Source organism: Chroicocephalus ridibundus, chromosome 5 (assembly GCF_963924245.1).
Source record: "Chroicocephalus ridibundus chromosome 5, bChrRid1.1, whole genome shotgun sequence".
NCBI lineage: Eukaryota > Metazoa > Chordata > Aves > Charadriiformes > Laridae > Chroicocephalus > Chroicocephalus ridibundus.
The window spans coordinates 31,777,113-31,804,222 of NC_086288.1; the positions used below are offsets into that span (position 1 = coordinate 31,777,113).

The 27,110-nt window shown below is 38.5% G+C and overlaps 1 protein-coding gene across 1 annotated transcript in view; it reads right to left on the reverse strand.

The window, feature by feature from the left end:
* Nucleotides 1-27,110, reverse strand: part of GRID2 (glutamate ionotropic receptor delta type subunit 2) — a 765,251-nt gene that overhangs the window by 198,458 nt on the left and 539,683 nt on the right. The window contains exon 8 of the mRNA XM_063336608.1: nt 22,875-22,994. Coding sequence (XP_063192678.1) covers nt 22,875-22,994 — 120 coding nt within the window. The remainder of the gene's footprint in view (nt 1-22,874; nt 22,995-27,110) is intronic.

Here is a 27,110-nt window from a genome sequence, read left to right on the forward strand (position 1 = left end):
CCATGAAGTTTTGCAGTAGCTTTTTTAAAGAGAGAAGTTACAACCACCCCCCCCCATCTTATTTTCAGTGCTCAGCTGTAATTGTGTAGGCCCTGTTCACCAAAGAACGGTAGGTGGGTAGTCATTTTTACAACATTTACTCATTTATTTCAACACGGTGTCTAGAGTTATACTTCTTTCTATGAAAAATCTTCAACAGTCTCACTAAGTCTCTCTGAAACATATGGTCCTAACTCTACTGTTTTTAGTGACAAAACAGAGTCGGGGTAAGCAGTGATATTCAGCAAAAGAAAAATCCCTTACGTTAAAAACTCAGAAAACTTCTAAAACATGGTTTATGTTCCTCATTAATTCAGAACCTTGAATTAAACGCAGATTTTAAAAATAGGTTCAACTAATTTCCCCTACACCCTGTTGTCCATAAACTCGTATGTAATTGAACTTGCAGGATTTTGAAATTTAAATTGGCAGGGAAAAAAAGCATACTGCTCCCCTAACAACCATATTTCTGTCTGTAAAACATTGATTTCTTAAAGGTGTTTCACTGACATTTGAAATGCTAAAAACTATATATAGGCACACTGTTGGTGGCAAGCTCTGCTCCTGCAGGCTAAATGGGTAAGGAGATGAGAGGGCTTGCACCAGCCCTTGCAGGAGATGGTCATGGTGATTAACTGATCCCATCCTTTTGTTGCTCTGCCTGAGTAAGTGTGATGGGGGACAGAGTCAGGAGGGGGCACCTTTGAGTGCCCTCACTTCAGGCAGGTCCAATGCGAATGGTTCGAATGCGCTGCTTGTACCCAGGCCCTTGGATCATGAAGAGCTTCATGAAGAGCGGCACTAGCCCTGAAGCAGCTGAAATGAGCGGAAAGCTTTCCAGGACTACACTGCACATATGCTCTTTGCACACCATAATCTTCACTGGAGGAAACACGCAGGGGGAGCACAAAGTTAATTATTACCTCAAGGAGTAAAACTCACTCCTTGCAATCTTTCAGACCAGGGGCTGCAGCTTCCCTTTGTTTTTTCTGACATACTACACCAGCTTTCATCTGGTGAGGCATCTGAAGATGCTGGATGATGGTAAGTTAGGCACTTGAATTCACAGGAAATAGTTTTACTGCCATAAAGCACATTTGCTTTTCACAGTAAAAAAAACCAAACCAAAACAAAACAGACAAATAACCAAGAAATCACAAATTAATATATAGTGCTTAAAATTCACATGGATAAATCATCCTTGGAGCTTAATTGACTATACTGTTCTGAGTATTTTGTTAAATGGTTTAAATACTTGTAAAGTTGTAAAAATGCCTTAAATGTTATTACTTCTGCACCTAAACTTAGAAACTTAAATCTTTAATTGGTCATATAATTGGCCAAGTGCTTTCATCTTCCTAGATGGTTGACACTCTTAGCTCCCATTAACTTTGTAAATTTAGATCTCTAACCCCTACGAAGGAAAAAACAACTCTCCATGCTTCTAGTGTTTTCATCAAGTCTACTTTTAGTGTAGGATGATATTTCCCTCTCCGAGGAACAATTATGTAAATAAAATTAACGTATATGTATTTATTTACATTACACACTTAAAAACACAGCTAAAATTGCTTTTAAACGGTTTACTGTTTCTTCTTACAATCTTACAGTTTAATCATTAACATATATGTGGTTTTTTTTTTTTTAATTACCGATGTATTAATTCTATAAATATCCTACCACGAGAAAGAATGGGAACTTTGGCTGTGTGGGCTATTTTATTTAGTGTATATTCCACCACTACACCATTTCTGAAGTACTCTAAAGGGTCATAAATGAAAATTTACACCTAAAGGGAGTCTAACATATCTAAGGGATTTCAAGCAGCTTTTCTGAATTTTCTAGAGATAATTTAGTCTTGTTGCAAGAAAAAAAAAAAAAAGAAAAAAGAAATTAAGCATTTCAGCAAAAAGTATATATATATGTCTGTATGTATTTGTGTGTGCGAAGAATTCTATCTAGTCTACAGAAAGATAAAAACAGCTTACAGTGAGGAGGATCTATCACAAAGAATAACTCAAGCCAATAGAAAAATCAATCCAATACACCACAGTTAGAGCACGCAGTCTAACAAATCCACTAATGATCAAAAATCAGGAACAAAATTTGAAGAGTAAACATTAAGTACCACCACATGACAGAAAAAACAAATCTGAAACAAGATAGAAATGACCATAATAAGTGATATCCAATCATGACCAGAGACCATAACGTGACATAAGCTAAAGGCATAAAATTAAATAATTTCCTTCTCATAAATCTGTTGTCAGCACTCATGGTACCTCTACTGAACTGCTCCATCAAAGCCTAAACCCAAAAATAAATGGCAAGTGACCCTCTTCTAATTCACCATCCAAGTCACTTGGCTCATTACACACTTACATTAGAGTGATAAAAGTCTGGTGAGTGAGTCATTCGGCAGAACAAGAAGAAAATACAATTTAGCAGCTTCTCTGAGTCTATCTATCATCATGTTAGGGAGGAGCAAAAAGAAGAAAAAATCGACGACAAAAACATTTAGAGTTAAGAAGGCAAGGGCAAAAGTCCTGGAGGTTAAGAAGAAACGAGGAACGAAGTAGTAAAATGGCTCCCTGTAAAGCTATTAATCTCAGACGTTAAATGCCAGACACCATTTCCTGCGACTATCTCAGGCATAATGTATTCCTTATTGCTATAAAGAATACTGTGATGGCAAAGCTCTGAATTTACCATCAGCACTTGGGAAGAGATGATATGGGGTGACTTTCCGTTCAAAGAGAGGTCAACAGAAAGAACAGGAATAAAACCAGAGAGGCCAATAATATGCACTACTGTCCATTAGCAACCCATAAGTCTTTTGCAGACTTTCAGCAAGTGAACCCTTCCAGGATCTTAGGCACCCTCTGAAACAGAGATTTCCAAAAGATGTTCGATCGCCAGGGGGAAAAAGCCTCAGGCCTTTAGAAATAGATAGAAAGACCTGGAGTCAAAAGTCCATCTCATCTTTGCGGCATCCAGGATTTCTGAACATCCTGTATTTGAGGCTGGGCAATCTATTTTCACACAGAGAACTCTGTGGCCTAGGGCTTTATAGGAAAACTGTAGGCCACTAGCTTTTTTGTGCATGCACCTATATGTACATATGCATATGTGCATACATATTCATGAGCTTCTGTATGAACTTAAAATGAAACTGAGCTCAGCCAAAAATTTTTCTCAGCTATCCTAGGTCTTCCTAGTTCTCTGTGCTTTCAGGGAGGGATGCAATTTAAAGGCATTATCACTATTTCTGCATAAATAACATATACAAATAATAAATTATTCAAGTCTTAAAATTACAACCAGGCACTGTGTTGGGAATTCTTTTCATTAGTTGAATTATGGGGAGAAATCTGAGGGCAGTGGTAAAAGGCTAAAAATAAATGTTTGGTCCTGATTAGTTTTTCAACTTACTAGGAAGTCAGTAGTAAAAGCCGGACAGTGATTTTCTAACTGTAAAAGGGGAGCAGAGGAGGTATCTGTATCCAGCTTTTAGCATTCCACACTGTCCACCTGCACTTGGAACCCTTTAACAGCAAAAACAAAGCAAAAGAAACAACACAGAAAGCCAGCATAGGAATCAGCCATATTCTTTGCCTTCCCACACTTCTCCCAAAAGAGTGTTTCTTCCTCAAAGCTCTTCTGTGCCACGTTGACAGGGGCACAGGAAAATGAACATCCTTGCTATTGTATCACCCAGTGATATCGGAAACTAAAAGAGTAAAAGAGATGTCTTGCCATTCCACAACATTATTAAAGGGCTTCTCCCTACCACTCGCCTTCGTCTCCTACGTGCTTGCCCCATTCTCATGTCTCTAATTTGCACAAATTCTCAGCCTAAAAGTTGCCTTCAAATGGAGATCATCCAGACTAGTCAAATCCCATACACGGGCTATGTGGAGAAATGCACGAGCCAGCCAGGTTTCTATTTCTAAGTTAAAACGTTGGCCTTTCTGCTAATACAGAAATAGGCAGTAGAGAATACTAGCTAGTCATGAATCTGTCTCCTTCAAAAATGCAGTAGGGGATGGGACATATCCCACAAGACTGACTTGAAATAACAGCTACAGAAGAAAGGAGGCAGGGAACTGTATGGCAACCCTGAGGCACTTTGCAACACTGTGTACCAAGATTGCTGCATCAAAATACACTGCATTTTTAAAACGTGTCAGGATTCCTCTCTTTCTGCTGTGTTGAAAGAGATATGATTGTTTCCTCTTTCAGTAAAGACACAGACAAAAAATTAATAATCATCTCTCAACCTGGTTCTTGAATTGTTTTTGCTCCTTCTAATTTCCTGCCAAAGTGTGTAGTCACTTTGCAAGGTGACATTTGCAGAAGCTCCTTACAGATTGATTGGCTAAACTGCTGGGGAGCTGAGAGAATTCATATAAAGAATGACCTCCATTCATTACAAAGTCAGACCTGCTGATATTGCCACATGCCAGAAAAGTCCACCCGCTCCCCACTCGATGCTCAGAGAGGGCCGCTGCTGGATGTGGACCACAAGCAGGACAGGGAACAATAGGCTGGATGATCTGCAGAGTTCCTGATAACCCTCTGGTGAAAAGTCAGGTCATGGTGCTGCCTATGGAGTGCTAGACAGGAAAGGAAAAAAGCAAATTTTCTTGGAAGAGAGCCTGCATAGTAACAAAGAGTTACTTGGAGGGTAATGGCAACTTCAGGCAGTAAACATGCAAATCCCTCCTCTTTGTGAGCATCTGCAGGCTCTCCTTGTCTTTCCATCACGATTTGTCTCCCTTTCAGCCTTTTCCTTGGAAGCTGCTGCATTCTTGGTGTAGGTCAAACTTTCTATCACTTGACGCGCCTAGTCCTCTGTCCTTTCAAAGCAAGCAGCTCGGGACAGGGGCACTTGCCAAATTTGCATTTGGTACAGAGGAAGTCATTGCTCTATATAAAAACATCTAACACAGATTGATACTTTTGCTATGGAACCAACAATGGCAAACTGTGTTTTAATATTTCTCAGTACAAAGCAGCATGCCTGTGCTTCGACAACAGAATAGACACTGAACTGTTTACGTGGCTCTGGACACGTACCAAATTTCTGTTTTCTTTTACTTCTTTGGCTTGAAAAAACACATTGGCAAAAGACAAGACGTGTTGGTTTATTTTTGCCCATTTACTCCTTCAGAAATATTGCCATAACATAAACCCTCTGAAATATACGGCAAAACATAACTTTCATCAAAAATGATCCCTTCGGGATCTGTAAGCTATATATACAAAATCCGTGGCATTTCTAAATTATAGTCCCTCCTGCAGTATAAATTCACAGCCTTTCCAAACCAATAATGCTATCACTGAAGAATTTGTTTGATTACTTTGAAGTAAAACACAGAATTGACTGAACTTTAACTACAGTCCTTGATTTAATTTAATCGGATTTAATCATGGCACAGAAATGGAAGCTCATGCTTTTGTGCTTCATGTGCTTCAACAAAACCTTTCATAATAGCATGTGCTTAGGAAATCAGTCATGGTTTAAGGCTCCATGTATAAGGGTCAGTGCTCCCAAATATCAGGCAAGAAGCATGGGTTCAGGGGTAACCGAGGGACCTTGCAAAACGTGATCTTCTTTTCACAGATATTTGGAGGAGCAAAGATATTATAGGCTTTGAAACTAAGCTGTGAAATTATGTAGCTAATACCTCCAGATACTTTCACAGTTTTGAACTGCCTTCTAGGGCAGCACCTCCCTCTACGTGTTTTAGCCATAGATTACTAGTTAAAATATGCACTTCAATTAGCTGTCTAAAATTAATACGTGTTAATAAAATAGTGACTAGTTCATTATTCCAGCAAGCAATTATCATCAATTATCATCATTAGCTTTTTCACTGTTCACAAGACACACGGACTTTGTTTAAGGCATTTTAAAAAATATTTCTATACAATTATGGAAAATGGTATATTGTCATGATGTTTGGATAAGGTTGAACCACGCAAATAAATAAATAAATATTTCTGTACGCATAAAGTCCACACATCACAGACCAAAACAGGGAGCTCACTCACAAACTTCAAGCTGAAATAAACAGTACAACCATGACAAATTCATGGATACTTATTAATCCACAGTATCCAACTTGCTATGATTTCCTAGAAAATAACATTTGCACCAAAGGAAAACCTTTTTGCTCTTGGATTAAGGTTTGTGAGGAGACCAGTTTTAACTCTCACCAAGAGAGGGCAGTGAAATATCTCAAATTATTAGATCCCACACAAGAGCCATATACCTTTATAGCAAGCATGATAGCAAATAATCTCTGCAGACATTTAATTTTAAATTCTGTGGAGCATTCAACTGATGCTGTATTATTTTTAACTAACATCCTCCCACCCCAAGCAACTGTACTGTACTGTTTGCAACTGGAAAAAACAGAGATTATAAATAAAACTACAAGTCCTTATGAAATAAGAATTTTCTCTTTTTTTTTTTTCTATTTCAAATAGGTTTTTCAAAGCAGAATATTAAGAAAGACCTGCCTTCTACAGCCAGGCTCATAGCAGTGTATAAGGTTTTTTTTCAATTTTAGCTGATTTCTCCAGAATGCGGGGACTTTACCGCTTAGCTCTATCCCATACTTTCTCTTCTTTCAAAATCCAAAATGGCAAGTTAAAGGGCTACTTTTTTTCCCAGCTCTTAATGATCTTGTTACAGGTAAGCAGCTGAACTATGCTGTTCTGGATGATTGATTTTTTTGAAGAAGTCAGTATATCAATTTTTTTTTGCCTAAAGTTATCTCAAGACTTTTAGGTTGGGAAGTTTAAATTGCCCGATTCCAAAATCTTTCATTAAAATATCTGTCATAAGTCTGTTATTTGTGCTTTCCAAAGGACTGCAACATCTCCAAGTTAATGGCCTCTTGCAATTCTGAGTCTACTGCTATCCACACAGTTTGAAAAATACAGCAGGCAAAAAGCCAGTACCTTTCTCTTTTTCACACCCAGGTGAAGATTACTGTTTTGCCGAGCTAAGATAACAACCATCAACTGAACACGTAACCTTTCAATGGACAGAGGTAATCCACAGGAAGATATTTTGTCTCCTAAAGAAAGATTTTTGGGTTTATGTTCAACAGGATTTAAGAGAGATCACACTGATGATAGAGTCTGGCCAATCTGACACATGACTGTATATGATTATATTTGCACTTGCCAAGACACCTTGCAAAAGATATGGCAAAAGTGTTTTAAAAAAAAAAAAAAGAAAAGAAAAGACAAGGAAAAAGAGAGAGAGATAAATGCACTTCCACTGCATTTTATCAATGGCCTTTGAAAGCTTTGAGCGGTTTTAGGTCCCGTTTTTAAAATGGATTTAATTAGACCAGACACTTCTAATGGGCTTTCCCTCTCTTTCTAAGGCAAGTGGAATGAATAAGAAAATACAAAATAAAATAATGATGAGGGCAAACATTTCTTTAACAAGGTATCCTAACATTCTGTGTTTTCTTTATTGATGTTTTCATTTTCTCTTGCAGAAATGATTTGCCTCAATATGCTAAAAGTGGCACAACAAACTAGAAAGCAGCTTCTAACGTGTAATGGACTGACTGAAAATTTAGATGTTACAAAGCTGTTAGAAAAGAGCCTAATAAAACTTAGATGGAATATACAACTGGGTCCAAAAAGAATTCAGAGGAATCGGTCTGTAATAAATGTGGGGTATGATGTTACATACTGAACGCATTAAACAAATGGGGATGCGGTACATTATCAGAAAAATAAGATCAGAATTTTTCATTAAAGTTTCCGATCATGTTTGTCCTCATCTCCCCAAAATTGTAAAAGCAGCATGAAAATCTTTGCCATTAAATCAGTTTGATGTGAAATTCACTCATCTTCGGACTGAACAGAAATGCTTCAGTACGTAGGGATGCTAAAAACATTTGTATTCAGTTCATCAGTCCCTGTTTAATGCAATCTGTTGGTGGCCTACAGTCACAAAGCGACATAAAGATTGTACTCTCACGTGGGAAGATATCCATCACTTAGTTGGTCTTGTCATGTTTGCTTTCCTGCAGACACAATAAGTGGCAAAGCTAAAAGCAAGCAGGGCGTAAGGTCTTCAGCAGTAAAGTTAGCAGCGAGAGAGGACAATAACTTCCATATGCTGTTCAGCATACAACAAGCCCCAAGGCCAAACAGAGAAATCAATTTAACTATCCAGAATCAAGCATATCAAGGGACTCATTATAACTTTACTGTAGACCAAACTAGCTGTGAATTATTCTAGTCTTTTAAACGTATTTGAAAAGGTAATTTGTGAACAAATAGGTCACAAAATATTGGGGAAATACAATTTACCTTAGTCTACACTAACCAAAAGGCTGTACTTTAAAATCTTTCTGCTAGCAACCAGACACATTGACTACCCAAGTACTGTAGATCGGACTTCTGGATAAAATAATTCCATATATCATCATCATTGTAGAACAGAAAAGTCCACCTTATTTTCTTCCTCTGCAACAGACAGTTACAGAGATAAAAATCCACCCATGTGGCACTTCCTCTTCCAAGTTGCAGCCCCATTCTGGAACAAACTCCATGGAATTACACCCATTGACCCCTATCACTACCAAAAATCCACTGTGTGAACAAAACCGCTCTAACAATGAAGTGGCCCCCCGCTCTGATTCAAACCTTGGACTACCCCTCCCATAACCTTTTCTGAGCAGGTTTTTCCCAGCGAATGTAAATGCAACCTTTCATGCATTTTATGCCATTTCCTACATTCCTGCCGCAAAGCATGGACGCTCTCAGACATTATTCTTTGCTAATGCAACATTACTTGTGCCACACTTTGCAAGACAAAGCAGGCTCATGCAGTCTCACACGTCAGAAGCAGAACTTGCAATCTGAGGAAAAAAGATGAATGAAGCAGCAAGAAACATAGACCTAGCAGCAGGGCTGGACGGCTGGTCCAGGGATTGCAAGGAAGGAAGTTGCTGCAGAGCAAAGATGAATAGGAAGATGAAGATAACTCTTAAGGTATGCAGGAATGAAAATGAGGGAAATGAGTTTGTAAAACTGTTAAACTGCAGTGGCATGAGTGGGACTAATGCTCCCTTTAAGAAGTTAATAAATATTTTAACAAAATTGCATTAATTGACACTGTTCCAGTGAGTGATAAGTGTGGTTTAGTCATCGATATACGCTATTTAACTAGATCCTAAAAATATTTATTTTCATACTTCATATGTTTATGTCAAATATTTGTCTCAAGTAATATAATACACAGTTTAAAATAAACTGACTAATGAGATCTCAGACATGCACATTCAATGGGGAAGTCACACATTTTATCAGTACGGAATAAATTTAGAGAGCTAAGAGTACCTGAGTACTACTTCAGAATACTAATAAGTTTAAAGTACCGATACATTATAGAGCCAAAACTGATGCAAAACACCAGTATCAAGGCTTTAAAATACAATCTATTATTTTTAAAAGCAATCAAGTTATAATGCAAGATCAGTAGAGGTGTATGCAAACTGCATATTGCATGAAAATATTCATAGAAAACACTTAAGGCTCATTATTAAGGCACTCCATTAGAATGCATACTTTAAATCAGATTTTTATGAGCTGCAAATACATTAATTATTATAAAAGTGCATTAACACACACACACCCCCGCAAACCAACAGAAAAACTGAATCCAGAATTTCAGACTAATAGCTTTATGACTAGATAAGCTGCGGAAGCAGCCTGGTTCAGCATGGATCAGGAAAATGCAGCAAAAATGAGGCTAGCTCTGAGCTTCAAGGGACACAATGAGGAAGCAAAGAAGAGACGGAAGAAATACACAGAGGCAAAGCAGCAGGTAAACGAATTGGAAGCACACAGAACTGCCAAAGATAAGACACGCGAAGGGTAGCACGATTAGCACAGGAGAGCAGGGTGTGAGAAGAGAGCGCTCTGGCAATATCTGCAATAACACTGGAACCACTCGTGTAATGGCGAATGGCCCAGCCATAGCAAAACAACCCTTATTTCTTGCTCTAGCCATGGGTTGGCTCCTAATCTCTGCTTTTGCTTTGGCTTCTTTATCCATCGCTCCTAGTCAGAAACGTTGGATAAGTCCATGAAAAAACAAGGATCTTTATTTCCAGGGGTTAAAGGGAGACACCATTTCCCGTAGCACGCATTTTACTCTCAATGTATGTTTCTGCTGTCTGCAAATACATTAAAGTTATTAGTTATAGTAAGTTATTAGTTTGAATCCAAATGTTAGCAACTTCAAATTATTTTTTTTTTAATCAAACATACCAGTTTCAACACATTATGCTACATTTTTCTAAACCAAATCATAAAATGCTTTATTTATATTACCAAAATTAAAATTAGTTTCAGCTCAAATTTCACCAGAAGACCTTATGCAACTTATGCCATCCTATTCTTTTTTGTTTACGCAAGAAAAATATTCTATCCACAGCTATACTTGACAGAGAAATAGCCATAACAAGTTCCAAAGGTTTTGAGAAATGGAGAGTAGTCATATTGGAAGTAACAAGGTGACTATTTTCTAACAGACTTCTCCCACAAGTGCCAGAGACACCCTGCCAAATTCCTCAAAACATAATATTTCCCCCCATTTACTTCTACCCTAAAGACTTTCAAAGCCTTGTTAGTGCTTCCAATTTCCTGAAAAGCTTTATCTTTTGGTAAAGAGGTTCTATCAAATTAAATTCATTCAGTTTACAGAGATGAAAATGTAAAATATTTGAGACTTAATACATATCACTTTTTCTATTACTTCTGCTGTGTATTTTAAAGCAGGAATACACTATGACAAGAGTATTTATTGTTAATTTTTCTTGTAACTAACCCTTTGATTAAGGCATTATATCATAACTTTTAGAACAGGCAAAAATCTGAGCCCTGTAATTTTAAGGCTGAATCATAAAAATCTTTCAACACTATGAAAGAACTATAAATATTATGAAGTCATCCAAAGCTTCATCATCCTTGTCTTTATTATTTGTAAAGAACTCAAAAAGTGCATGAAGGTGGCCCTCACCGATTACAAAGAAGTAACTTTTTATCTCTGGAAATCACCTTTAAGATTCTTTTAATTGCAGGACACAGCTATAACCACTTCAGCATTGCCATAAATGCAATATTGAGACAAAATGACATATTACTTCTACTTCTGAAGTTCTTTTGGCAGATAAGAAAATGTAATTGAAAACTTTTACTTTACAAGTTATGATTTATGCATAAACTCTGCCATATTTTGAAATACATGAGGTAATTTAGCTAGAAAACACAATACATTATAAACGATACAGCATCCAAGTAGAAATCACAGGGATGCTTCTCTTTGTCTTCTCAAATATTGCTATTAGTTTCTTATGTGTCTTAAAACCAACTCAACAAACAAAGATTTACTGTACCTTCATCAGTGTTGTGCTAACAACAGCGGAAAGCAATTTCCACAGTTTGACGCACCAGTGCTGAAAGAGTTGGCAGACGTGCTCGTCAAGCCACTTTCCATTATCTACCTGAAGTCATGGCTAACTGGGGAGGTCCCAATGGACTGGAGGGTAGCAAATGTGGCGCCCACTTACAAAAAAGGCATAAAGGAGGATCCAGGAAACTACAGGCCTGTCAGTCTGACCTCGGTAGCAGGGAAGGTCATGGAGCAGATCATCTTGAGTGCCATTACAAGTCATATAATGGACAAAGCAGGGCATCAGGCCTAGTCAGCATGGGTTTATGAAAGGCAGGTCCTGCCTGACGAACCTGATCTCCTATGACAAGATGACCCGATTACTGGATAAGGGAAAGGCTGTGGACATTGTCTACCTAGACTTTCGAAAAGCATTTGACACTGTCCCCCATAGAATTCTCATGGAAAAACTGGCGGCTCATGGCCTGGATGAGCATACGATCTGCTGGATCAAGCACTGGCTGGATGGGCGGTCCCAAAGAGTGGTGGTCAATGGAGTTAAATCCAGCTGGCGGCCGGTCACAAGCGGTGTCCCTCAGGGCTCGGTGTTGGGACCATTTCTGTTTAACATCTTTATTGATGACCTTGATAAGGACATAGAGTGTATCATCAGCAAGTTTGCAGATGACACGAAGCTAAGTGGGAGTGTTGGTCTACATGAGGATAGGGAGGATGTACAGAGAGACTTGGATAGGTTGGACCAATGGGCCAATGCTAACGGTATGAGCTTCAACAAGGCCAAGTGCCGGGTCCTGCACTTGGGCCACAACAACCCCATGCATCACTACAGGCTTGGGGAAGTGTGGCTGGAGAGCTGCCTGGCAGAAAAGGACCTGGGGGTTCTAATTGACAAGCGGCTGAACATGAGCCAGCAGTGTGCCCAGGTGGCCAAGAGGGCCAATGCCATCCTGGCTTGTATTAGAAATAGTGTGACTAGCAGAAGGAGGGAGGTGATTGTCCCCCCGTACTCAGCACTGGTGAGGCCACACCTTGAGTATTGTGCCCAGTTCTGGGCACCTCAATACGAGAGAGATATCGAGGTGCTGGAGCGAGTGCAGAGGAGGGCAACGAAGCTGGTGAAGGGCCTGGAGAATAAATCTTATGAGGAGCGATTGAAGGAGCTGGGACTGTTTAGTTTGAGGAAGAGGAGGCTGAGGGGAGACCTCATCGCTCTCTACAACTACGTGAAAGGACATTGTAGAGAGGTTGGTGCTGGTCTCTTCTCACAGGTAATTAGCGATAGAACAAGAGGGAATGGGTTCGAGCTGCAGCAGGGTAGGTTTAGGCTGGACATTAGGAAAAAATTCTTCACGGAAAGAATTCTTCACAGTCAGACACTGGAATAGGCTGCCCAGGGAGGTGGTGGGGTCACCATCCCTGGATGTGTTTAAGGCTCGTTCAGATGTGGTGTTAAGGGATATGGTGTAAGGGAGAACTTTGTAGAGTGGGGTTGATGGTTGGACTCGATGATCCCAAGGGTCTTTTCCAACCTAAATGATTCTATGATTCTATGATTTATCCTCTTTCTCTTTAGCTAACCGTTGTACCCACGTGCATTTTCTGGTCCAACCCAAACATGATACTCCCAGTTGACTCAAGCTATTCTCCCTGGTGGGCCCCACTATCCTCTCGCCAGGTGACGGCTGACCCTTGAACTTTTTGATAACGTAACTCTTTCTGACACCTGCCTATAAATGCCTATATCCTGATGAATTTGGGAGCCTTTAGCAGCTTCATAGCATAGAATCACAGAATGGTTTGAATTGGAAACCACCTTAAAGATCACCTAGTTTCAACCCCACTGCCATGGGCACGGACACCTCTCACTGGACCAGGCTGCTCAAAGCCCCATCCAGCCTGGCCTTGAACACTTCCAGGGATGGGGCAGACACAGCTTCCCTGGGCAACCTGTGACAGTGTCTCACCACCCTCACAGTAAAGAATTTCTTCCTGATATCTAATCTAAATCTCCCCTCTTTCAGTTTAAAACCATAACCCCTTGTCCTATCATTATGCTCCCTGATAAAAGAGTCCCTTCCCCATCTTTCCTGTAGGCCCCCTTTAGGTACTGGAAGGCCGCTATAAGGTCTCCCCAGAGCCTTCTCTTCTCCAGGCTCAACAACCCCAACTGTCTCAGCCTGTCTTCATAGGAGAGGTGCTCCAGCCCTCTGATCATCTTCGTGGCCCTATCTGGACTCGCTCCAACAGGTCCATGTCCTTATATTGGGGGCTCCAGAGCTGGACACAGTACTCCAGGTGGGGTTTCACCAGAGTGGAGTAGAAGAGAAGAATCACCTCCCTCGAACTGCTGGCAACCCTTCTTCTGATGCAGCCCAGGATGCAGTTGGCTTTCTGGGCTGCGAGCGCACACTGCTGGCTCATGTTGAGCTTCTCGTCAACCATCACCCCCAGGTCCTTTTCCTCAGGGCTGCTCTCAATCCGTTCTCTGCCCAGCCTGTATTTGTGTATTTGTTCATGGATGTTTTCACATGTCTGCCCACTGTAAATCTACTCCCACATCTGTGGAGGCTGAGGGTAGTAGATATTACATATCTCTCTCTATATATAGATAGTATACAGATATATAGAGGGAGCTCTCGGTGGAAAACCACAGGCCCTGCGCTTTCATTGAGTTCAATTACCAGTTCCCCAATCAGCTGTTGACTTGGCTAGCTCCTCTAGATCCCACAGCCTGTGGAGGGAGGACTAAAAGGAATAAATATTTGGTTTTAGGTTTTTCCTGCTTTAGTAGAAAGTGATAGTGAATACTCTATGGCCACAGAGGCAAAGGTCATTGGACTTATGAGGGCTGCTTACCCCACTGCAGGAAAATACTGCCTACTACTGTCAACAGAATATCATTCAGTATCATACTCAATGAAATACAGTCTTTAAAAAAACACAAATAAACAAACAAAACCCCAAAACCCATCCCCTCCCCCAGTGAAAAATAAACAAAACCCAAATCGACTTGCTTCCATCTCTGCTTTACGTGAATATTGAGTGTCTAATAAGACACGTTTTCACATTTTCCTGCTAATAGGCTAGCTTGCAACAAAGAGATCTTACTGCGAAAGAAGACAGTTCTGCCTACTTTAAAACTTGTACCAGCAAAGTTTTGATCAATATAAGCCTTCTAGGCCTTTCATAGGTACCATAGGGGCTCATTTGACATTCACCAGCCTACAATACAACATTGCCTTCAAGGAGAAGTCCCTCACAAAATGTGCAAATTAGAAACAATTTATTGAAATGTTGGACCAGATGATGTTTGAGTTCCAACCTGGGCTGTTCTAGAATTCTATGATTCAGTATTGTGGGGAGACATGGTTGGCAGGACATCTAATTGTGTCAGTCTTGGCTTGTGATTCTTTACGGAAAAAACAATTTATCAAATCTTGTGAAATATGTTTAGATCTACTTCCATGTATTATGGACTAAGAGCCGTGTTACAACTCTGATGTATCAGCCTTCCCAAGGCTGTGCATTGTGCTCTTAATTCTGAGAAATGAACAATACCCTTCACCCTCCTCAAAAGCCAAAGTTAAATGACCCATTTCTTACTACCATCTCTTTGTGCCTCCAGTTAAAAGAAGCAGCTCAATTTTTTATCATCCCTCTCTCCCATCTACATGGTTTTCCAATTACTATTAATTTTTGACTAGGATACCCAATTTACATCCAAATTTGGATGGAAATATTTAACTTACTGAAGATATAGTTATTATCTCCCTCTCCACATGATAAATTAGCTACAACACTCCCTTCTTTGGATTAATGGAGGGTTAAATGCACTTATTACTTCTTCCTACCACTGGAAAATGTATGTTTGTTCGATTTACAAGTATTCGTGAAAGGAAGCAATTTTTACCAGATGATAGCTTTGATCAAAACCAAACCAACTCTAAAGAGCAAAAGACAAGCATTGACAACTTTTGAAAACTTCAATTCTGGAAGATGCCTATAATTCATTGAGAATCCCCACCTTAAAACAAGTAATTCCAAGTTGAGCTAAGTGTTTTATCCTATTGATTTCAAAGGATGATGAACCATATTCTTGAAGCAGCACCCACGGAGTGCTCCCTTAAAGGTGAAGAGAAGTCCCTAATGGGATTTCCAAAATCACATAGAAGCATTACTGCCTGAGAGGTCAATGAAGCATTAAGTCCATTCTTAAATCATACACAGTTCCTTCTGACATTATTCAAAATGTCAGTTTTGAGGCACTTCAAAGTTCCCAAGCACTTCAGATCTCTGAAGTGACTTACAAAGCTAATTTGCTCAGTTGAAGTATTTGAGGATAAAAATTCACCACAACTTGCCAGCCAGTTCTGCAGATCCGTGTTCACTGGGAGGCTTTCACAGCTACTCAAGCAGAAGAAAAAGCCGTGTAACGACAGTAAAGGTATTTCAAAAGCGCCCCAACCAATCCTACTGAAAACTGCAAAAATCAAGTTTGGAAAAAACAAAGTGATATAATCCCTTAGCGTGGTTGACCTGAGGCCAGCTGCAAGCAGTTCAAGAGGAAGAGAGGAACCCAAAAATGAAGAAAAAATGTGTAACAGATATGAATCAAATTTCACATGCTACGTTAACCTGACCAACATTCAAATCCAAATTCCCTTTCCCACCATAGTCATTTAAAAAACACCACCACTCTATTTCTGCTATTCAAAATTTTTCAGAACAAAACAAAATCTCTGCTGTGAAAAAGAAATGAATGAAATTCTGTAACATTCTTTGCTCATGCCCATTTTGAAGCACAGAATAATCACACAGGAGCCACTGCGGTTCAGCACTTGCCTAGCAGCATCAACAGAAAACAGGAGTTACTGACACAATTTCAAGGTTGGGGGTTTTTTTATTATTTTTTTGACTGATCTTTCTTAAGTTTCCATTGTCATAACAAGATATTAAAGGAAATTAAAAACACAGCTTTGAAAGTGGAAACTATTTCTTCTGTTCTTTGCTGTCAAGACAACTGCATTTTCGACAGGAGATCGGTAAAATGTAACCTCTTATCCCAATGAACAGAAAATGCATAAACCCCATGAAGCTATATAATGTAAAGTGCATAAAAAAGATTTGTCTCTTTCTAATGAAAGCAATCAGTCAAAATAGGCAGTTCCCAATCCACTGAAAACAGTTTTCAGTAAGAACATTCATATCCATTTTGACAGGGATGAAAATTCTGAGCAAGAGATGGACTCATTCCTGCCAATATTGCCAAGAGAAATACTACAGAGCGCCAAGGTCCCAAGGGGGATGTCTTTTTGACATCAGCCCTTCTCCCCAGGGTCCCATTGCTTTCTCCCCTACTACCACCCTGCATTTTCCCTTTTACCCCCACTGTTCTGAATGCAGGAGCAAACACCTTCTCATTCCAGAGTGCTGCAGTTACTCAGATGATTGAAAGATTTTTTGGGCGTTCAAATCCCATTGCTCTAGCCCTATAAATGTCACTGCTAAAAGCCATCCACCCTCATGCTGAAAACTGAGTAAACGTGTATCTTAATTATTTGAGTTGAATTTTAACGCAGGCACTTAATCTTATTAATCTAGACTGCAAGATGTGGACGCACACTTGTCTTACAGCCTATGTTCACCTGTTTTACAACAGGTCCCGCTATGTTCAAATGCCTGAGCACACTGCAGCTCAGCAGACATGACTGACTGAGCCGCTTCTAAGGAGAAACAGGTGTTATAACATGTCTCTGCTGCACTGTGTTTGCCTTGGCTTTGTGGGCATTAGTCTGGAGTTTGAGAGTTTGTGTTCTGGATGATTTTGCTCATAAACCTGATGCTGGCTCTCATGTATTCCTGGTGGATGTCCTGCTCCACAGGTGAATAATTCATGTGGAACAGGTTGCTACATACAGGTAGTAGCAGCTCTGCTCTGCATTTATTAATGATCACTAGAAGAAGGACTTGAACCCTTGTCTTCCATATTCCTGTGGCAGCATCCACCAAGCCACCGAATCCATCTCTGGCTCCTTTACTTTGCACTTGTTATGAACACTGAAATACTCACTCATCCAGACAAACACCCTGGGGTCACCTGGACAGTCCAGCACCAAGATTTAAATTTACCCACCACATCTGATTCAGAGTCTTCAAAACCTGACAAATTCTCCAGATTGTACGCTATTGACTACTTTAAGTAAGTCTGTCTCTCTCTCTGCAGTCTCAGATTTTAAAAGAAAATGCTTTATTCAAAAGCACAGAGGGGGAAATTTTTTAAACTTTTAGATTTTTTAAAATTCAGGAATACAACTATGGATAGAGGCATTTTTTCCATTTTCCATTAGACTCAAGTATGCGTTTAGTTTGACTCTTAAGCTAAAGAGAAGTGCACTTGCAAGTAAATCACAGTTCTCTACTAACACTAGTTTCATTGTACTAACATGCAAATTCCCAACACTTTCCAGTCAAATTGAATTTCATTGAAATTTCACAAAAGATTTGCAGAAGTTAGAAGAAAGTGAAGAATCAGTCACCGTATCTTCATCTATTGCATTGCACTAAATAAAGGAAGGAAATAGTACTCTTCAGCAGCTTTACAGCAGATTTAAGTACTGTACTGAACTGGAACAGCAGGTCCCAGTTCAGCAAGGTATTTAATTATCTCTTTACCTTTAGTACTAAGTAGTTTATTTCATTTCTAGCAGGCTGCTTATGTATTTAACATTGCTTTAGAGAGAGTATCGTGTTAGTACTGTGCCATGTTCATCTTTTCTATCAACACCAGAGGCAAAGCAGTCAGACACAGCAACATTTCTTTTCAACTCACTAGAAAATACACCATCAATAATGTCTCTGTAAATTGCAAGTATATCTTTCAGTCACATCATAAATTGCATGTCAACCTTTAGAAACACCTGAAACAGATCACAGCTTAAAGTACCAGGTGCTGATACATACACATTCTTTAAATCACATTACAGAGCTCTACTTTTGATCACGATCACAAAGGGAACAGGTGAACCCATCATGCACCTCAAGTAGCTAACCAAGAAGCCAACCAAGAAGAAAATACTTTGTTCGCTATTGGTTACTAAATAGGGTTAGTTAATAAGTGTCAGCAGAGCTGTACAACTTCTCTTTTTACCTAATGAACCAAAAGGGAATAAGAGATAAAAGATACAAAAAATGAGTTTTAACTTTATAAGAAGAGACAGCAACTTCCCCAAGATGAAAACATACGCATGGAATATATGTTGCTTTGTGATGCAAATGTAAGAAAAAATTATACATAGGATAACAAAGCAATGCCACTGTTGTAATCAACAACTGTTCTCAGACAAAGTGGAAGTAGCAATTATTTTACTAGAATGAAAACAAAAAATTCAATGCAATTTTCCCATCTCTGAACAAATAACACAACTATAGAATATTCCACATAACCCTTAATAATCTGTGAAATAAAAAGCTGCATGCATTAACTCCACAGGGAAGGTCCCGCCATTCTCACTGGCAGAAGGAGAGAGGATAACAGTGACAGGGAGGCAGAGCAAAATGCACCACAATCTCCAAATGTCCACACGTGATGAGAAAAGCAGTGTGGGAACAAGAAGAAAGTCCACTAAACTTCAAAAGCTGTAGCACAGAGCCTTTGAAGACAAGCCCGTTCTAAATTACAAGGAGCACTGGAAGAAACGTGAAAACCACTTTATTTCTGCAGTGCTGTTTTCTACACCACTAAGATATAACACAGTACTCCTCTGAGCCATCAAATCCCTTTTGTTCATTTGTTTGTTGGATGGTTATTCACAGGAACGGCAGCTTTTATTTCAACAGTATAGATAAAAGTATTGCAGTGAAATTTAAATGTCAAAGAATACATACTCAAATGTCAAATACCAACAGACAAATGCCAACAGAGAAATGTCACAAATACACCCGCGTCTCCCGCTGAATATAACTATATCTCCACAAACGCAAGACACAGCATGATGTGTAAAAGCAAGAGTTTTTCCTGCAGTTCCTCTGGGACAGTAACACCACTGGTGCCAATAAAATCAGTATCTGGCAGCAATCGGAGTGTATTACTCCAAGTACCTGACTCTGGCGACACATACAGCCTAAATGATCCGTGGTCGGCAAGGTGATGGATGGCATTTACAGGAACAAATTTTTTATTTCAGGCCAATCCCATGCCTGAATTTGCTAACCTGTCTCTAGATGAAGGACCCCAACACAATGAACTTCCACAGGAATGCTCCCAGTGCTTTCCAGGTAGGACAGTAGCCTGTGAAAGCTGAAGGAGGGGACTTGCGCACAGTTTCTTAGTTAGCTTAACTTGGCAAATAAAAACAAACGCAAACATGAATTCTTTGTGTTTCCTAAATTGTTTGCTTTTTTGAGTCCTAAGAATATTAACCTATGAATATAAGTGAACTTTTCAGAAGTAACCAAATGAACTCCAGAACCCAAACAGAACTGACTTCAAGTAGAATTTGGACTCTTGAGAAATTTGAGAGCTCTTTAAAATTTTACTTGCTTTAATTAAAATCAGTTGATTGGTCCTCAGGAGCAAAATAATAAAAAAATTCTTTACACACTTGACTTGGTGTGAACTTCTGGTCCCAACAACTTCAATGGGCCTTTTGTCATGATTTCATCCTTCATTATCTCCTATGAAAGTACTTGGAAACATGTTAATTTGGGAAGATGCACATGTTTAGAAATTTCAGTCAGTCTGATAATTACAGCTGCTTCCACCAGAGTCGAGAAATAAAAATGGTTAGGTAGTTCTGTAGTCAGACCACTAAATACACGAAAATCTGAAGTGCACTTTAATTAGTGTAGCTAACAAAAATATATCTGACTCCTGTAATGATTGTGATTTGCTTCCAACACTAGTGGCTCATACACTGTAAAGTAAAACCTACTCAAAGATAAAATATGTGAACTTTTGTCAAAAGAGTAAAACCAACATATAGGATTTTCTCCTCCAAAATTTTCTTCTCTAGCTCTGATGTAAAAGTTTTCAGATCCCTGGCTTGTTCTTTTAACTTTGTGACGTTGATTATAAATATTGTATTTATTTTAAATCCTTTTACTTTTCATTTAGGTGTAAAAATACATTAATTGGAATTATTTTGAATTTTTTTTGAAAGACGCTTCCATCAACAATTATCACATTCTTACAATATACACAGAAATTTCTTTCTAAGGAAAATTCATTTCTCTACACCAGGACACTTTCTAAAGCTTTCTCTGGATCACTGAAGGCTGTTTAGGAAAAAAATTGGAGCAGATTAAATCTGTTCTGCTCTGGACACTTTCTTCTTTTTAACCAGCTGCAGTGAGTCACAAAACTCTGAGGACAGACATTTATAGCGCAACAGGAAAATTTTCTTATAATCTCTACATTTAATTTTAAACACTCATCTCAGCAAACATGAAAAATACATACTTTCAGTATCTTACTTTTTAACTTTGCTATTCTCCTGAACAGGGTCTTGTGACACTGAGTTTCACAGTCTAATGATATTCTGTGCAAAACTCTATTCTCTTTGTCCGACCTCAAATTCATTTCCTTTCAAAGACAGTGAATATCTCTTTGTCCTTGAACTGTGACAAAGGGTAAACAAGGAAGATTCAAAAAGCCTGTTTGTACTATCTCACTGTTTTGCACAACTTACGTGTGCCCATTGTTGTTAATCTCTTCGTTAAATGTAAACTGTACCATAGTTTAAATTTGCAATATAAATCTAAATTATATCAGCGGAAAATAGTTAGAAAGGCTAGGAAGTCTTTTTGTACTTCTATATTTCCAAGACCTTTCTGTGGGTCCCACTCTCTCTTCTATCTTTTTGTGAAACGGTAGAACACAATTTGATGCTTCACTCAGGCATTCACCCAGACAGGCCCGAAGACAAAAAACAGCCAAAGTCAACCAATTAAATTAAATGAAGAGATACAGATTTGTCTTAGAAAGGACTACCTGGGGTCTCTAAAGAATAAATAGCTCCTCGATGCATAGCATGGAAAACAAATCAAGTCAAAATATGTTGAAACAGACTGAATTTATAGGTGAGGGAATAAGGACTCATCCAAAATTCTGGTCACCTAAAGACTTTGCGAAGCGCATCTCCAAATATCAACAAGATCCAGTTCCATTTAGTTTCTGAAGCATCTGTCAGGATCTCTGCTCAAGGTGACATAGCTATAGGCACGTGTGTACATTAAGGTATTGACAACAGATGAAACAGCAGGAGCAGAATAACAATCCCAATGAATAGCAAAGGAGACAGTTCAGGAGTTTAGAGCCACTTTCAACTTCTTATTTCTCTCTCCCTTCTTTCACAGCGCTTATCTGTTACTGCAGAAGGTATGCAGACAAATGATGTACTTCATCATATAGTGACGCTGACACGTGGAACCAGTTTACCTATATTAAGATAACTTTCTCCGTCTTTTCTTTTCAATCACTTCAAGTTTCTCACATATAAAAACTAGTGTGATCTGATACACTAAATGAAGGGATCTTGGTATTATCTTTCACGAGGTCTGTCTTTGGAAGGACAAAAGCCTGTTAGTCTTTTATTTCCCTAAGAGGTACTACGTGATTTTTGCTACTTTTCCCATCCCAGATGAGCAGTTGTCCAAAGGGAAGGATATGAAGACCTGCTTACACTTTTCCTTACACAGGAAGTGTAAGTTTTGGGTTTTTTTGTTCTTTGTTGTTGTTTTGTTTGTTTGTTTGTTTTTAGACTAGCAAAACTGAAATACCAAGAAAACGTAATTTTGCTGGAGTTTGCCATTTCCTCAATCTCATTCCAAGTATTTGGACCGTGTCTGGCAGCTGAATACATAACATCACACTTATTCTGTAAAAGTTAATTCCTACTAAAACGTCATGTACTTATGTCATGAACACAAGAGATTACAGGAATTTTGTCTATGATACAACAGATCTTCTCTTTCTGTAACTATGAATTTGAATCTAACAGTCGTAGCATCCCACTTTGACCATAAGTATCAAGTGTCAATCTGGGTGCTCTAAATATAATTCAACATAAAATTTTCTGTTTTGTTGCACGGGTTCCAAAACAACAGCTTTCACTGGTCTTTTGGGACAGTCGACCAGCAATTTAACACATTCTGTATTACAAACAACACCTTGATCAACATGACCTACTGCAAGGCCTCTTTGTAATAATACAATAGATGGGTATCTAGAAGTTCAAGACTTCTCTCCCATTTCTTATTCTCTTAACGATACACAACACTATCTGCCATCAAGCACTTTTCTATTAACATAGAACATAAGAAAGGTTTTTAAAAAAAAATCAGTAAAAATAGTCTCTTGTTTGAATATATGTAGGCTCACCTTGCGGATGCCTCTGCCAAGATCTTCTCCATAATTTGTCCCCAAAATTTCAAAATGCACATTGGGATTCCCCCCATTTTCTGCAAACTCCAGTTCTCCAGTCAAGCCATTCACTCCACCCTATTGGAAAAAAAAAAAAAAAAAAAAAAAAAGAGAGTGGAGTGAAAAATCAGAAGTAGTCAATTATAATAACCTTCTGTTTCTCCAGGGGATTTGCGCACTAACCACGTAGAATACATACACAACTGGCAGAACTAGGACAGTTTTCCAGAGATCATATTTCCCTAAAAATTCTGAAACCTAAATTGTTGCTGCATCATTTAAGGTCTTCACAGAAGATTCAAACTCGGCAATGCTAAGCAGGTGCAATACAAGCAATAGCCTTACCCTTAGTGCATTTGCACTCCAGTTTTTGTTCTTTGACCCATCAGCATATAAGTATAGAGAATCTAGTTCCATTAAAAGAAAAAACAAAGTTTTGTGACTAATTTTAGTGGAAGAAAAACTAAAGATAAATATATAAAAGGAATTGCACAAAAATTAGTTTTGTTTGTTTATTCTTGCTTTTTCCCCAAAAACATTTCTCACCCAAAAGAGATTTCCACATAAGATCAGGTTGGGTTTTGGACCAAGCTGGCTGTTTTTTGAGCCCAACATAAGTGATCTGCACAAATGAAAAGGGGCTTGTCTAGCTGAATATAGTGATTTTTCTGTTTTCCTCCACAACTCTACTCTACTACTGAGAATGCATGAGATGAGCAACAATGCAGCATATTTGCAAGCTTGCTTTTATTTTTTACTATATATACTACATAAACTATATATTTACTATGAAGAATCACAGTTGAAAGGGCTATACATGCCACAGCAATACTTGAAATATATTCCAGGGTTAATTCAACATGACACACATTTCATATTTGTATAACTATTGTGATGGCCTGAACTGTAAAATCAACAGAGCCACATGAAATGCCTACAATGAAAACCTTTAGCTTTAAAAAATGTCTTCAGTTCTCAGATTCAGAGAAAATTAGATGTTTAACTTACTCCCTCAAAAAAACTGGAACAATATTTTAAGTATGTACGAGAAAAGAATCTGCCTCTGGTGTAAAACCTTATGAAATGCATAGCTTTTCTTCAAAACATAAGGCAAGAGTTTCACAGTTGTGATAGTTCTTCCAGTTAAGAGCTTTATTATTTGAAGTGAAAAAGGTGGAAAATAAACTCTTGCAATATAAACTACCTAGCTAAGCACATGAGCTTTGCTGAATCATGATTTTAAAAGCTCTATTCTCACATCTTCAGTTTGGAGAAAATCCAGGAAGGAGTACAAAATCTGCATCTCCATTTGCATCTCCAGATTAGTATCAACTAACAAAATGTTTTCATTGTTTTATAAAACATTAATATGATTATAATAAAAATAAGGAAGTAGATCATTGAGATAATACCTTTAAAACTTACTAGAAACTAGTACTGTCAGGGAGTAATATATAAATATTTCATGAAGTGCCATTTTCAGTTAAAAATAAGATAATATATATATATACTTAATTTTTTTCCAATATTTTTCATAATATTTACTTTTTGGATGAGATACTAAAATAAAAACTAAAAAAAAAAAAAAAAGAAAAACCAACATCCTGATTAAGGGTACATCTGCACAGCCTTTTGCAGGAAGACTCCAGGTCATTTTGCCCTCGGTGAGAGCCAGCCAGGCAATTTTGATGCACATCACTATGGTTGGCGTGATACTGAGGTTACTTATTAGCTTGAGCACAGTCCTGTAATAATCACACCTTCATGGCTTTTAGATTGGGGTTAGCACACCTCTGGCTGGCTCAGGGTAAAGACAGAGTGAGCTTGTGATTTACCTGCAAAATCATTTGAACATATCCTCAGGTAAATAACTGAGTTTGACAAATATAAACCTATTCTGCTAACTTAAATTTGACTACATCCTATTCATGAACCAGAAATAAAAACCTGTTCCAGATACCTTTTTTTCTCATATGGTCTCATCTAGATTTTTGATTAATTAAGCCAGAATTTCATGGTACGTGTGATGTAGAAATGCCTGCAAAGCATCACAGATTTGCAAGGCGTGGGATCCCCCATCTGACCCCTGCAAGTCTCCATCTGCCTGACTTGCCCTCCCTGACAGCATACACCTGTCTCTAGTCCTGCACCCCTCTGACTCCTTACCATATAATGCTTTTATTATATTATACTTCATGTTTCCTATATTACTTCCTAAAACTTTTTCCCCACAACGTGAATTAAACCTTTGGGTCTGAGGTAGGTAAAGCATAAAAATTATTTAAACTGTTATAGACCACCTGAGCTGCACCACGATTTCAAATGAGCCACAAACAAGGTCTGGCAAAAGGAAGGGAAAACTCTGGAACAAAATGATAAAAGAAAGGAAATATTCAACAGAAAAAACCCCATACCTGTTAACACAGGTGCTTTGTACAGCAGCAAATGTTTTCCTTTTTTCTTATTTTATGATAAAGTAGTTTTAAATTGGAACTTTCAATATTGAAAATTAAAGTGACTTTATTTTTCAGATTGAGAGAGCTCCCAGTTAATTTATGGGACATGAAGATAGAATCATGTCTAATATGTAAATGACTTTTTGAGACTTGAAACAGCAATTTAAAAATTTAGGCAACTTTAAAAAAAATTTTTTTTTTTTTTTTATAACCTTTGTCCTTATTTGAGCAAATATGATTAAAAAAAGATCATTTGAAGAAGTATTTCACCGCAGTTACATATGAAGTAATAAAATACACTTTTTAAGAAAACAGGATTCTTTGGAAATACACCATCCCTAACATATAGTACAGTTTAACAGACCTACCATATTTTGGAATTGAATCTTTACCCAAACCCATTGTGTAAGTTTATTTACCTTGATTTTTAAATTGCTGCAACTGTTGGGGCAAGATACAAAATGCAAGTCTTAATTATTTATATTTGTCTGAAATCCAGCAGCAACCATAAAAACAATTTTTCTCGTTCATCTATTCTGGCAATTTTATCATGCTTTGAAAATTTCTCGTGTAAGCGCGTCTTTGATTAGAGCTTTCTTTCCTAGACCGTGTACATCTGCAAATAGTGTAAAAACAGCTCAGATTAGATGGGAATGCCCCTGGCTTGGGAAGGGCAGAGGCAGAAAGACAAACAGTAAAGAAACACCCCTATAATACCAACAACAATACTAAACCTGATCAGAAATTTCTTAGAGGTCCTGATGCCTTCTCCCTGCCTGGGACATACCTTGCTGGACCTGTAGGCCAGGCAATCCTGTTATTGCTCTCTACTAGTCCTCATTGTCCCACGCAGCCTTTTTACGAGGCTTACATGAGCCTGTTTCATTGCTCAGGACTGATGGAGTGGGGCAGCGTATTGCCAGGAAGAGTTTCAGAACACTGCTCCAATTTTTCTGCATAGTCTTCCACAGCGTGGATCCCTCTAAAACTCTTTCTTGATTTATGGCATGAGTTTTATCCCTCTGCTAATGCATAGTGGAAGGAGATCACAGAGGAAATGGCCATCTGTATGACAGGTACTGATCCAGTAACTGCCTGATGAGATTTTTCCAAGTTATTTTAGCGTTAATTATGATAATGGAGTAAGAGTCAAAGAAATTTTTCATTCCATTTAACTTACAGAAACAATGCTTTTTGGGGAAAAATGAAGACACATTTATTATCTACTCTCTCAAATTCCTCTAAGGTTGAGCTGCAACCATGCAATTTCCTGACACATTCAAAACTGAAGAGTGAAACGTCAGTTGTTAGGACAAAAATGTTTTACTTAGGTTTCTGATCACTGCTCTGGGCTTTGCAGAGCTGTTATAAAGCTTGGCAATATAGTTAAAGCCTACTTGAGTCCCGTCTAGACTGGCAAGATAAACGACAGTTTATATATGCTGAGGCACTACTATACTGTAAGTCCCTGAAGAAAGCACTATTTACCTAGCCGTCAGGACCCCACTTGGGAATGTCAGCTTGCCAATCATCAGTTATAAAATACTGTACTTGCTCTCACAGCTCCTGTTCAAACTTCCTCTGTTTTTCAAAGAATGGTTATGCTCAGACACTAGCTATTTCACAACTAAGGAAAAGGGCCAAAAAGATAATCAAAGGACTGGGAAGCCTGCCATATGAGGAAGGCGGAGAGAACTGGGTTTCTTCAGCCTTGAGAAAAGGAGGCTTAGAGGAGACC